The 15,000-nt window shown below is 41.4% G+C and overlaps 3 protein-coding genes across 3 annotated transcripts in view; 2 read left to right on the top strand and 1 right to left on the bottom strand.

Moving 5' to 3' along the window:
• LOC127630389 (uncharacterized) overlaps positions 1-15,000 on the top strand; it is a 320,692-nt gene that overhangs the window by 200,204 nt on the left and 105,488 nt on the right. The gene's annotated exons all lie outside the window — the stretch shown is intronic.
• Positions 1,440-15,000, bottom strand: part of LOC127630400 (centrosomal protein of 120 kDa-like) — a 27,806-nt gene continuing 14,245 nt past the window's right edge. The window contains exons 15-20 of the mRNA XM_052107874.1: positions 14,928-15,000; positions 12,870-13,031; positions 8,486-8,608; positions 8,308-8,406; positions 2,734-2,879; positions 1,440-2,429 (exon numbers count right to left, since the gene is read on the bottom strand). The exon at positions 14,928-15,000 is cut by the window's right edge and continues 20 nt beyond it. Of these exons, the coding sequence (XP_051963834.1) occupies positions 2,210-2,429; positions 2,734-2,879; positions 8,308-8,406; positions 8,486-8,608; positions 12,870-13,031; positions 14,928-15,000 (823 nt within the window). The 3' untranslated portion in view covers positions 1,440-2,209. The remainder of the gene's footprint in view (positions 2,430-2,733; positions 2,880-8,307; positions 8,407-8,485; positions 8,609-12,869; positions 13,032-14,927) is intronic.
• Positions 2,887-15,000, top strand: part of LOC127630371 (filaggrin-2-like) — a 91,476-nt gene continuing 79,362 nt past the window's right edge. Inside the window, exon 1 of the mRNA XM_052107822.1 lies at positions 2,887-3,123. Coding sequence (XP_051963782.1) covers positions 3,073-3,123 — 51 coding nt within the window. The 5' untranslated portion in view covers positions 2,887-3,072. The remainder of the gene's footprint in view (positions 3,124-15,000) is intronic.

Here is a 15,000-nt window from a genome sequence, read left to right as displayed (position 1 = left end):
ACATTTGACAGATGAATATAAATGATTTGCCATGTTGATTTATGGAAGACCAGGAGGCGAATTCATGGGAAATGTTGAATTAAATTATATTATGATGCACGATGTTGAGAATGTATTTCTGTGTACGCACGACTGACGTCCCGTGTTCTAGTTTGTGGTTGAGAGAGTAACAACGTCTACCTGTTTTCTTTTGCCCAAAAATGTTAATAATTCTTCAGACAGTAAAATGTTCCCAGTTCTTGCATATTGGAGAAAATGGTTCCCGGAGGAGCATTACACATTTGTAAAACAAATAGTTCAGATTTTGCGCATCAATCACGCCGCTTGGCCATGTGAACCGAGACCTGTGAACTGCGGCGGAGCCCAGAGGACAAACAAATGATCAGACGAGAATTATTATTTTGGAAAACAGACATGTGAAAGTGGCCTGTGGGTTTCAACAGCAGGACTTTTGCTTTCTGGGGAATTTCCTGCACTGAGGTCTTTCACAGCCAATTAGCAATAAAGGTGGACTTTTAAACGTCTCCAAAATAGTCTAATTGGAAACATACAACACTGGGGAGAAGTCTGAGGAATTCTGCTCGTGCTTGATTTGATATCCCAGTTTATTCACATGACGAATGTCTTCATCAAAAATGTTATGAGAAATTACGTTGTGGTGAGGTGAAAATAGCAGAGAGTATGTTATACACTGAAATTGTTAGTTTAAGCATTAACTAGAAAATATTAAGTATAATTTTACATCTGTACTTACGGAAGCCCTGAACCGCAAGGTGAAAAATAAATAAATAAAAAAAATCATCTTTCCAAAAAATAAATTTTCCTCTTCAATTTTTTTTTCCTCTTCAAATTTTTTTTAAATAATTTTGTATAATAATAAGACATGGATTAAACCACTGGAGTCATATGTGAAAGTGAAAGTGTAGATTTAGAGTAGATGATGACTTAAATATTGATCTGTTTCTCACCCACATCTATCATATCACTTCTGAAGACATGGATTAAACCACTGGAGTCATGTGTGAAAGTGAAAGTGTAGATTTATAGTAGATGATTACTTAAATATTGATCTGTTTCTCACTCACACCTATCATATCACTTCTGAAGACATGGATTAAACCACTGGAGTCATATGTGAAAGTGAAAGTGTAGATTTATAGTCAAAAATGACTTAAATATTGATCTGTTTCTCACTCACACCTATCATATCACTTCTGAAGACATGGATTAAACCACTGGAGTCATATGTGAAAGTGAAAGTGTAGATTTATAGTAAAAAAGGACTTAAATATTGATCTGTTTCTCACTCACACCTATCATATCTCTTCTGAAGACATGGATTAAACCACTGGAGTCACATGTGAAAGTGAAAGTGTAGATTTATAGTAGATGATGACTTAAATATTGATCTGTTTCTCACCCACACCTATCATATCTCTTCTGAAGACATGGATTGGATTACTAAAAGCAGCATAAAGGATTTGGTCACATTGTATGGACCAACAGAGAGGGAGCGGGGAGGCTACGACTATCCTTTTAAGGTGTTAGCATGACCACACAAGAAAGCGCATTTAAACTTGCTCAATGATGTCAAACTTGCAAAACACACCATAATTATTTTTGAGCGTGCACAAACCACTTCAGAATGACGATGAATCAAACATCGTCCACACATGCAAGCGTCTAAATTCTGCAGGAGAAAAATATTAAATTGTCAAAATCATTTAAAACATCAAAAACTGTAACAGACTAAAGACTTTTTCTATTCGATGTTCTGCAACAGACAGGAACTTCATATTTCTTCACAAAAGCTGGAGAAGATAGCAAAGAAAAAAAAAAGAGTTTATTTTAAAGAGACAGTCATAAATAAACACACACAAACAACATCAAAACTATAAATAAACACACACACAAAAGCCCTGATAAGATCCAAAACAGAGTGATTTGTTGAGAGCGCCACCTGCTGATATCAAACACACTCAACAGTCGCTTGAGAATGTCTCTGCATGCGTGACTTAAAACGAAGTATTATTTTTGAGACATTAAAACTAAAAATGTACGAGGTAACAAAATGAATTGCGCCCTAATGATCTTCACTCCCAATCGAGACTTATTCAAACGCAGACGAACATTAGTGTCTTGCAAAACTACTCACAAACGTTAATATCTGACATTTATTAAATGCATGAGGAGATGATGCATTAGACCTTCAGCTCAAATCTCTCGGCTCCTGTGAGTGTCTGTCGCTCATGGCCTGCTGAATCTGTCTGTTGAGTTCAGATATGATTCTGTCGTCATGCGTGTAAACTCCGGTCCGCAGCAGTGTGTCTCTCTCCTCCAGCAGACGGGTCACATGATCATCGGCGCTCTCGTCCACAAACACGTGTGCCGGCTCCCTCCAGCTCTTCGATTCATCCTGCGGCTTCAATCTGACCACAGTTGAACGGTTAACAGCCTGATGATGCTACATTAGTTCAGACTATTGATACTATCGGATTTTAATGGGAGCTGCTGAATTCAAAAACACGGGACTGAAGATATTTTGCTTTAAACCATTGTCAACCTTTGCATCTGAAGAACTGAAGTTAGTCTTGGTAAATACAAGTGTTACTTTCATTAACTGAAATAAAAATAAACATTAACATGTTTGGAAAAACTCAAACTAAGCCGAAAGTTTTTCATGACTCCAAAATGAAATCTGAGCTCAAATCAGTTCAATGTGTGCAGCAGTACCTGTTCAGCTGGTTGCGAATGTCCTGAAGTTCATGTTTGTCATGTTTCACAGTTTCTTTCTCTTCTGCTGCCAGATACTTCAAACGCATCTGCTGCAACTCCTGCTGCTGCTGCTTCAGACGTGACATCGCATTCTCCTGCTCACGCTACGCACGCACGCACGCACACACACACACACACACGTTGTGTTTCCATGTTTTATGGGGACTTTCCATAGACATAATGGTTTTTATACTGTACAAACTTTATATTCTATCCCCTAAACCTAACCCTACCCCTAAACCTAACCCTCACAGAAAACTTTCTGCATTTTTACATTTTCAAAAAACATAATTTAGTATGATTTATAAGCTGTTTTCCTCATGGGGACCGACAAAATGTCCCCACAAGGTCAAAAATTTCGGGTTTTACTATCCTTATGGGGACATTTGATCCCCACAAAGTGATAAATACACGCTCACACACACACTCACACACACACACACACACACACACACACACACACACACACGCACAGACACACAGACACGCACAGAAACGCGCGCACGGACGGACGGACACGCAGACACAGACACGCGTGGACAGACACAGACAGACGCACAGGACGGACACAGACAGACGCACAGAAACAGACACGCGCGCACAGACACGCACAGAAACAGACAGACACGCGCGCACAGACATGCGCAGAAACAAGACAGACACGCACACAGACACAGACCGACACAGACGCGCGCACAGACACGCACAGAAACAGACAGACACGCGCGAACAGACACGCACAGAAACAAGACAGACACGCACACAGACAGACACAGACGCGCACACAGACACAGACAGACGCGCACACAGACGCAGACAGACACACGCGCACACAGACGCAGACAGACACACGCGCACAGACAGACACACACAAGCACAGAAATAGACAGACACACGTGCACAGACACGCACAGAAACAGACAGACAGACACACGCACACAGACGCAGACAGACACACGCGCACACAGACGCAGACAGACACACGCGCACAGACAGACACAGACACACAAGCACAGGAATAGACAGACACACGTGCACAGACACGCACAGAAACAGACAGACACATGCGCGCACACAGACACAGACAGACATACGCGCACAGACAGACACAGACACACGCACACAGACACACGCGCACAGACAGACACAGACACACAAGCACAGAAATAGACAGACACACGTGCACAGACACGCACAGAAACAGACAGACACATGCGCGCGCGCACACAGACACAGACAGAGATACGCACACAGACAGACACAGACACACACAGACAGACAGACAGGCGCGCGCGCGCACACAGACAGACACACGCGCACACAGACGCGCACACAGACAGACACGCGCGCACAGACACGCACAGAAACAAGACAGACACGCACACAGACAGACACAGACGCGCACACAGACACAGACAGACGCGCACACAGACAGACACACGCACACAGACACAGACAGACACACGCGCACACAGACGCAGACAGACACACGCGCACAGACAGACACAGACACACAAGCACAGAAATAGACAGACACACGTGCACAGACACGCACAGAAACAGACAGACACATGCGCGCACACAGACACAGACAGACATACGCGCACAGACAGACACAGACACAGACAGACACACGCGCACAGACAGACACAGACACACAAGCACAGAAATAGACAGACACACGTGCACAGACACGCACAGAAACAGACAGACACATGCGCGCACACAGACGCGCACACAGACAGATACGCGCACAGACAGACACAGACACACAGACAGACAGACGCGCGCACACACACACACACACACAGACAGACACACGCGCACACAGACGCGCACACAGACAGACACACGCGCACACAGACGCGCACACAGACAGACAGACACGCGCGCACAGACAGACACGCGCGCACAGACAGACACAGACACACAAGCACAGAAATAGACAGACACACGTGCACAGACACGCACAGAAACAGACAGACATACGCGCACAGACAGACACACGCACACACACAGACACACACGCGCACACAGACAGACACGCGCGCACAGACAGACAGACACACGCGCACAGACAGACACACGCGCACACAGACACGCGCGCAGACACAGACAGACACGCACAGACAGACACAGACACACGAGCACAGAAATAGACAGACACACGAGCACAGAAATAGACAGACACATGTGCACAGACACGCACAGAAACAGACAGACACATGCACACAGACAGACACACGCGCAGAGACAGACACAGACACACGAGCACAGAAACAGACAGACACACGTGCACAGACACGCACAGACAGACACAGACAGACACAGACAGACAAAATTAATTAAATATTCATCTTTAGTGCACCAAAAGTGATCGTGTCCCTTCAGAAGACATTAATTGAACTGCTGGAGTCATGTGGATGATGTTTATACTGACTGTCTGTGATTTTTGGAGCTTAAAAGAGAAATCTCCATTCACTTGCATTTTAAACCGACTGAGCTGAGATATTGTACTATTGTTCTTCATTAGTGTTCTGCTGAAGAAAGAAAGTCACACATCTGGGGTATCACGAGGGAGTAAATTATAAAATAATTACATCTGATCATGTGACTTGAGTGCGTTACCGTGGAGACGTAGCGCGTGTGGAGGCTTCACGCTATTCTCCGCGGCATCCACGCACAACTCATCACACGCCCCACCGAGAGCGAGAACTACATTATAGCGACCACAAGGAGATTACCCCATGTGACTCTACCCTCCCTAGCAACCGGGCCAATTTGGTTGCTAAGGAGACCTGGCTGGAGTCACTCAGCACGCCCTGGATTCAAACTCGCGACACCAGATGTGATAGTCAGCGTCAATTTTATTTATTGAATTTACTGAAGTGCAAGACATGTCACTGTGTGATAGTCTACAATATCATTTTGACCAGTAGATTTGTTCAGATGAAAGATTCATGCGAGAATGACCTTACAAACACTTCTGCAAACAGTACTTTTTGTCAGAGGTGCTCAGCATCATGCGTGCAGGTACAGTAAAGAAATGCAAAGAAACACAATTATACATTTTTAATTAGCTGCTCAAACGAAACAAGGCTCCCTGATCTTATAATATATATACATCTAAATAATTAAATACATTCCCTGTGAAGAGTGCTTTCATTTCAGAGATACAGGGGAGTGACTTCATTGCTCAGAGGCGTCGCTTTACTTGCAGCTGATTGGTTGAGTATCAGTTTGCGATCTGTAACACAGAATAGTGTAGCGCAGGTTGCTATAGCGATGGACACCGAGTATCCACTGAAACTGGCTACATACAAAACGCCTTGGCAAGGACTCGGCTACAAGTCGTGAACCGGAATAGTTCAATCGGTGGTTTAATAGAACGTAGAAGTGTTTGTGGAAAAACGAAAAAAACTCTTGTTTTTGATAATCTAAACTCATTACAACAGAAATGTCTTTTGCTGCGGCTAAAAGCAGGAAAAACAAACACATTTAGAAGTAGACTTGACTTGGTCAAACCAGTGCTGAAGTGAAACTCTCGTGGGGTTCATCGTTTTCTTTTATGCTACCTGCGGTAAACAGCGGCTACAAATGTTTCCAGAGTTGTATAAAAGCCTCATCGAGGTGTGCGATTCACTGCAATAACACCTGAAGATAAACGTTAGCGTGTGTAAACGAACACGTCCGGACTGAGTGACCACAGAACGACCCCGCCGCAGACGCCAGACGAGACTCGAGAGCAGTTTTCTGGAGTCGCCCTGACGTTTCCCCATAAAACCACCAAAACAGAGCTGCAACAGATCCGTCATCAGGACACAACACACAGAGAATATCACTGAACACATTGAGATTGTGCTCATAATGATGCCCCACATTTATTTAGTCATCCTACCAAGTTACATGAGAACACAGAGATCATTACATTGTAAAAACACAAACTATTCACTTTGATTCATCCGTCGCTCTTTCAACGAGCCAACATGATATTCATACGGCTAATGTTTAGCATAATACAGCGCTGATTTATAGCTCAATTTCATAATAAGTTATGAAGCCCTTCAAGTACCATAAATCACATGATGTGCTCTCTCTCTCTCTCTCTCTATATATCTCTCTCTCTCTGGCACTGGAACAGAAAGAGTGCGCAGCTGGTGTGTGTCAGTAACAGTTATTAGCAGGCTGATAAGCGCAGTGTTTATTCTGTATTAGCGGCGTTCAGGGTTCACAGGAGAAGCAGCCCGTGACAGCTCGCCGTTTCTCAATGTTCACTCGCTGTGTTTCCATGAGAACTCTCGCTTACGTCTGCTTTAATGCAGTAAAACTCCTGCATCTATTCTACAGCTGGTCGTGACACATTTCAAAATGATATCATTTATGGACAACAGATTTAAAACAAGGACGCACCCCCCAACGACTCATTGTGAGGGAGAAACGAGTGGCGCTGAGAGTACAAAGACGTGAGTTTTTAGAAAGTAACACAGTAATTAGTAGTGTAATTACTCTTTTAATTGAGTAATTGGTAAAGTCTGGAATTACAGTTTTAGAGAGGTCATTATTTACCCAACACGGTCTGCACGCTAGAATCAGTTCATCACGGATTAAACCATTAATGCAGTTCATTTGTTCCGTTTTTCTACCAAGAGGTTGAGCGGGCACAATTATGAAATATCGCATGGCGATTAATTGTACATTTTGTTCTTGTCAATATTACAGTGTTAGATGAAATACATGAAAAATTATTAGTACACTCACATAAACTTGGAAACATAATAACATGATTTCATTTAAAGGAATATTTAAGTTAATCTCAGTTGACAGTATTTGTGTCAAAATGTTGCATAAAGTCTCCAGTGTGCTGTCTGTCTGCACTGGTCTCAGAACAGTTATAGAGAGCTATAGGATGCTCCCTTGCTCCCTATTTAGTGCATGACTTAACCTCCAGTGTGCTGTCTGTCTGCACTGGTCTCAGAACAGTTATAGGAGAGCTATAGGATGCTCCCTTGCTCCCTATTTAGTGCATGACTTAACCTCCAGTGTGCTGTCTGTCTGCACTGGTCTCAGAACAGTTATAGAGAGCTATAGGATGCTCCCTTGCTCCCTATTTAGTGCATGACTTAACCTCCAGTGTGCTGTCTGTCTGCACTGGTCTCAGAACAGTTATAGAGAGATATAGGATGCTCCCTTGCTCCCTATTTAGTGCATGACTTAACCTCCAGTGTGCTGTCTGTCTGCACTGGTCTCAGAACAGTTATAGAGAGCTATAGGATGCTCCCTTGCTCCCTATTTAGTGCATGACTTAACCTCCAGTGTGCCGTCTGTCTGCACTGGTCTCAGAACAGTTATAGGAGAGCTATAGGATGCTCCCTTGCTCCCTATTTAGTGCATGACTTAACTTCTAGGGTGCTGTCTGCCTGCACTGGTCTCAGAACAGTTATAGAGAGATATCGGATGATTTTATCAAATTCAGGCTCATATATCATGACTTCCTCTTTTCTGTGAGAACATGTGATAGTTTAAATATCTCACCTGTTTGAATCGGGCCAGCTCTTTCAGGGCGCGTCCCCACTGCTGTTTATAATGCAGTTTAGATTTAGTCGCTGATTCCAACTTCCTTTCCAGTTCAACCTGATTATTTAAAAACAACACAGATCTCAGAACAGTCCATTAGTATTAATGAGTGTAGAGGTCATTTAGGGTCTCTGACCTTCTCCAGCATCAGCAGATTGACCTCTGACTGCAGACGGATCTCCGGCCGAATGTTCTGCTGGTCTCGGTACTGATGAAACTCTTTCTCCAACTGCCTGTATTTATTTTCAGCCTCTTGAATCTTTTAAGAATGAAAACAACAAGATGATGAAACAACAGCACAAAGACGCAAGAGAGTCTCACAGAATAATCCGACTTGTTTCAGATTTCCAGATTCGATTCCGATTCACAAGCGGTTCATTTGATTCTGATTTCAATCTGATATTGGATAATTTTGTTATATTTCATTTTACGTACAAATGAAAAGACATCATCATTAGGGACATAACGAAAATATTAATTTAATTATATATTATTGATTTTTCATCATTATGGTCAACACTCAAACAGGTTGCTCCGGGGGGATTGTCCCTGTAATAAGTGCACTGTAAGTCACTTTGGATAAAAGCGTCTGCCAAATGCATAAATGTAAATGTATCACCTCTGCTCAATTGCATTTCGCTGTCATTATCAGCGACAGATCCATAGACTGTAAAAAAAGATGGCCGACGCCCTTCGCTCTTTTCCATTGGTGAGAACTGAAGCCGCCAGTGTCCCGATATGGCGCTGACATCTTGGGACTTGAGTCTGCGCAGTTGCGATTTCGGGACCAGACCTGCGCAGTAGTGAGCAGGAAGTAAAGCCGCGAAATCAAGGCCCCGCCCTCACTCCCGCTGAATCAATCGCAAGCACACGCCCCTTTTGACTTATGACGGTGTGAAATAATTAATTATAGAAATGTAGATATTAAATTTAAAGCTCCAATCTCCTCAGTCCTCCGAAGATCCCGAAAAAAAGTCTGTTGGTGCTTCAGTGACTACTTCACTCAGAGAACCTGTCAATCACAGCTGTCAATCATGATGTCACAGCAGCGTTTTATAGCATCAAATAACTAAAAACAAACTTATTTTGAAAACAAACACTTGAAATGACATCAACGTGATAGAAACGACAGTAAACGACAGAAACTATCTTTGGAAAAAAGATATGTGAAGTGTAATTTAATTGTTTAGTTGGTCTCACGTCCCGTTGAATAACATGGGGAGGCGGGGTTTATGACCTATACTAGGACCAGCCACCGGGGGGGCGATCGAGACGTTTTGGCTTCACTTTTGAGGGCTTGTGCGGCACACTTGGACAGATGATCATGTGAAAAAAATGAAGCATTAAATGTTTCAACATAAACTATTATTTACATTGTTTTAGTAACATTTAAACATGATTTCATATATTTAAAAAATGTGCACCCCCACTACTTTCAGAAGCACCCTCAGTGATTTTGGTCTGGAAACGGGCCTGATCAAATTCAAGCTAAAAACACTTACATTTACGCATTTGGCAGACACTTCTATCCAAAGTGACTTACAGTGCACTTATTACAGGGACAATCCCCCCGGAGCAACCTGGAGTTAAGTGTCTTACTCAAGGACACATTGGTGGTGACTGTGGGGATCAAACCAGCAACCTTCTGATTACCAGATTACCAGTTATGGTGCTTAGACCACTACACCACACCACCACCACTAAAACACGGTGTTATATGTGCCGTTACAATGTTTACTTGGGTGGGTAAAAAATACATTCCGTTACAAATTCTTGTGACAAACTGAGATTTGGAACTAATTATAGGACTTTTAAACTCTGTGTTGTGCAGTGTAGCGTGATGCTAGTTGTTAAACGTCTCTGAGCAACAGCACATCCATTAACTTCAGGAGTGTTCAACAGACCGACAGCGTCCAGAACAACTAAAACCTTACAAGTGCTCTCCATTCTCCCGCGCTCTCTCCCGGTATCTGACAGGAAGCAGATGCCGGCGGATCACAACACATGATGGATGCTTTTTACAAAGCAGAGGAGTTTGTCCAGTTAAAAAGGAAACAGACAGGTGAAGTCTGTCTGGATAAACTGGTTAGTGTGTGTCGACACGGGACGAGTGTATGTTTACATGTTACTGACACGAGAGAGAAGACGAGATGAGCCGCTCCACACAGACACGGCCAAACAGCTCTCATCAAACGCCACTTCTCTTTTCGCATGTCAGAAACCTACTTTGCTTGATTTGTTAGCTGCGGTTCGGGCCAGATGTTTTCTAGGGGGGAAAGTGAGACTGCAGACGCAGTATTTCAGGAGATGGACAGTCTGCAGAACATGAGGATGTTGGAGAAGCGCCGTTTCACTGAAAAGAAGCACAGCAGAAAAATTCGACAGGAAACAAACGGAGTCTGACGAGGCTCGCTGGAGCGTCACACTGAAACTGGTGATTAATTAGGGGTGATAATGAGAGTTTGTGTGGGACAAGACACCCCAGAAATACAATGTCCTCAAAGTCACGAGTCTAAAGAAGTTTCGTTTCTAATCTGAAGATGATTTAATAATAAATGAGTTCCTGCAGCTTTAATCTCTGTAAAATCTCTGGAAGTGTTCAGAGTAAAATTAAGCTCCGCCTCTCAAGACGACACTAAATCTGACGGCACTGCTCGACTATTATGAATAAAACTACGCCACATTTTTATAAACAGACTTTGTAGAGGGGCTGGTTTTGTTTATGAGACTCTAATATATCAGATCATAAACAGTTTTACAACATGAATGCTGCTCAGATTGCAGTTTGATGAAGAACGATGACGAAGGCGAGATCTCATGTAAACAATGGAGAATATATCAATATTTCTCACATTTATCACTTTTATGGACAAAAAGTGCGATTGGATGTTTTTAATGAACGCTTGTCATGGACGATTGACCCAAGTGTGTTGAACTGGATTCATCTGACGATCGTGTTTTCATAATAAAAGTCCCGTTTTGATATCGCATGTTTTCATAATAAAAGTCCCATTTTGATATCGCATGTTTTCATAATAAAAGTCCCGTTTTGATATAGCATGTTTTCATAATAAAAGTCCCGTTTTGATATCGCATGTTTTCATAATAAAAGTCCCATTTTGATATCGCATGTTTTCATAATAAAAGTCCCGTTTTGATATCGCATGTTTTCATAATAAAAGTCCCGTTTTGATATCGCATGTTTTTATAATAAAAGTCCCGTTTTGATATCGCATGTTTTCATAATAAATGTCCCGTTTTGATATCGCATGTTTTCATAATAAAAGTCCCGTTTTGATATCGCATGTTTTCATAATAAAAGTCCCGTTTTGATAGCGCAAGTTTTCATAATAAAAGTCCCGTTTTGATATCGCAAGTTTTCATAATAAAAGTCCCGTTTTGATATCGCAAGTTTTCATAATAAAAGTCCCGTTTTGATATCGCATGTTTTCATTTGTACTCCTGCACAAATAACTCAATTACTGTTTCTGGAGGATTACTATCGTGAAACAGAGATTGGATATCAATGTTGAACCCTTTGACCTTGGAAACGATGTATAATGTTAACATTAATTACATTTATAGAGGGTAAATTATATATTAAATGTAAGCACTAGGTTAAAAGCGGTATCAAATGGTTAAAGGATTCAGATCTCTTTTTTGTTAAATTTAGTTGCAAGATATCAGCTCACTTTTAATTCACACCCATTCAACTTCTAAATTGTAAACAAATACTAATTATGACAATAATAATAATAATAAATTATTAACATTATTATTATTGAATTTTATTTTGAAATACAAAAGTAATATATTTAAGTCGTGCACTTTTTAACCCCTCACGCTTTTATTTTGACATTCTGAAGTCTCCGGGACGTCCTGTATGTGTCTGTTTGTGGGCTAGTTCACAGTAGTTAAATTCGCTTCTTCTGGTGAAACGCTCCTCTGGAGCCGTTCTAAATGCATATTATAAGTGAACCGAACTATTGAGCATCTACATCTGAGATGTTGTTCGTGAGTAGCGCTCAAATATTGCGCACCGCTGTGAGGGCTAAAAATAGCCGCGAGTGCATCACCAGCCTGTGCTATATACGCTTTTGTGATTCACAGAGCTGTCGCACGTCTTCAAGTGGCTTTGAATAAAACGCACGAGTCATTTGAACTACTTTAATGCTGTTTTTATGGTTCTTTTATCACATTTTTAGAGCTTGACATTAATGAACATGACTAACACACAGTATCGGATTTGTAAATAAAAGTGTAACTATAAAGTCCAAACATGACTCGTGTGCATCTATAACTCTACTAATCAGAGTACACTGATCTCACTGGATTAATGGATCACTTCTTAACTCCTCGTTTAAGAGCGGTTGGATTAGCAGGTATTGACAGTATTCAGTACACCGATGTGCTTTAGAGAGGGCAGGGGTTTGACCTTATGACCCCGCAGTAACCCGACCCCCCCCCCCCCCCTTAGAAAGACAGAGTTCAACATCACAGGTCGCATGCGCTGCGTTTACCTGCTGTTGCTGTCGGCTCAGTTGATCCTCCAGTTGCCTGACCTTTGACCTCTCCAGCTCCACCTGGTGGGCGCAGTCCTCACGCAGACGCCGGCCGCTGTCCTGCAGCTCTCGCGTGCAGAACTCGTGCTCCGCTCGCATCTCTCGCTGCAGCCGCTGCGTCTAAACATCAGACAAACACAGAAATTCAGTGACATTTTATCTGAAGCCGTTTCTGTTTGATGCAATACATTAAATACTGGTGAATCTCATGAAAACATGTCTACGAAAACATATTTCTAAAAAATATTATTGAATCTATTTTAGGAGTTTCTGAAGACAACTAAACAAACAATGTTAAACGACAAATAGAAATGCCATTGCTGTTCTGTGTCTGGACACTTTGCTTTTTGAGTTTGATTATTTATCACCTCATTTTTAAAGCTGATTCTCAATAATATAATGCATCATATTTTACTTTCAGGCCAATTCACTAATGAATGGAAAGAACAATTAGCTCACAAATCATACATCACTATATCTTGCGAGCGAGACAAGCTCCTCTTAAGAGCAAAATAAACCTGGTGAGATATTGACAGCAGAGAGGAAAAACAAAAGTACACTCCTGGCCAAAATAAAAATCGTCCACGGCCAAAATGGCAAAATATTCAGCTTTAAATGGCCTCCACAACAAATCATCGGTCAGGAAATTAGCAAGAATTAAACAAATGCACTTCTGTGCCACCCTTTGCTCAATAACTTTTACTGAAGTGAACTGATGGGAAATTCATGTATATAGATAGTCTTCCGTCATTATAATTTAATATAGTTTAATCCATGTCTTCAGAAGTGATATGATAGGTGTGGGTGAGAAACAGATCAATATTTAAGTCATCATCTACTATAAATCTACACTTTCACTTTCACATATGACTCCAGTGGTTTAATCCATGTCTTCAGAAGTGATATGATAGATGTGAGTGAGAAACAGATCAATATTTAAGTAATCATCTACTATAAATCTACACTTTCACTTTCACATATGACTCCAGTGGTTTAATCCATGTCTTCAGAAGTGATATGATAGGTGTGGGTGAGAAACAGATCAATATTTAAGTCATCATCTACTATAAACCTACACTTTCACTTTCACGTATGACTCCAGTGGTTTAATCCATGTCTCCAGAAGTGATATGATAGATGTGGGTGAAAAACAGATCAATATTTAAGTAATCATCTACTATAAATCTACACTTTCACTTTCACATATGACTCCAGTGGTTTAATCCATGTCTCCAGAAGTGATATGATAGATGTGGGTGAGAAACAGATCAATATTTAAGTAATCATCTACTATAAATCTACACTTTCACTTTCACATATGACTCCAGTGGTTTAATCCATGTCTTCAGAAGTGATATGATAGGTGTGGGTGAGAAACAGATCAATATTTAAGTCATCATCTACTATAAATCTACACTTTCACTTTCACATATGACTCCAGTGGTTTAATCCATGTCTTCAGAAGTGATATGATAGGTGTGAGTGAGAAACAGATCAATATTTAAGTCCTTTTTTACTATAAATTCTCATCCCTGCAAAGTAGGTTGCGATATGTATAAATACGAATCGAAAAAAGAAAAAGATAATAAAAAGGAATGTGAAAGTGAAAGTGGAGATTTATAGTTAAAAAAAGAAAAAAAGGACTGAAATATTGATTCATATCGCTTCTGGAGACAAAGAGTTAACCACTGGAGTCGTATAGATTACTATTATGTTTCTTTTATGTGCTTTTTGGAGCTTCAAAGTTCTGGTCACCATTCACTTGCATTGTATGGACCTATAGAGCTGAAATATTCTTCTAAAAATCTTCATTTGTGTTCTGCAGAAGAAACAAAGCCAAACACATCTGGGATGGCATGAGTGTGAGTAAACGATGACAGAATTGTCATTTTTGGCTGAACTATTCTTTTTTCCTATTTCCACTTGGCAGTAATGGGAATTAAGGGTACAATATTCTTGAGTTTTCATGAGATCTGCCATATAAACTCATCGAAAAGCACCACAGTGACATCACACCTCCATCTCGGCGTGTGCGAGAGCTTTCTCTCTCTTCTCCAAATCAGACAGAGTCTTCTGCAGCTGCTCCTCT

The sequence above is a fragment of the Xyrauchen texanus genome, chromosome 37 (assembly GCF_025860055.1).
Source record: "Xyrauchen texanus isolate HMW12.3.18 chromosome 37, RBS_HiC_50CHRs, whole genome shotgun sequence".
NCBI lineage: Eukaryota > Metazoa > Chordata > Actinopteri > Cypriniformes > Catostomidae > Xyrauchen > Xyrauchen texanus.
Note: the sequence above shows the minus strand (reverse complement) of the source record. Positions and strands in the feature narration are given on the sequence as shown.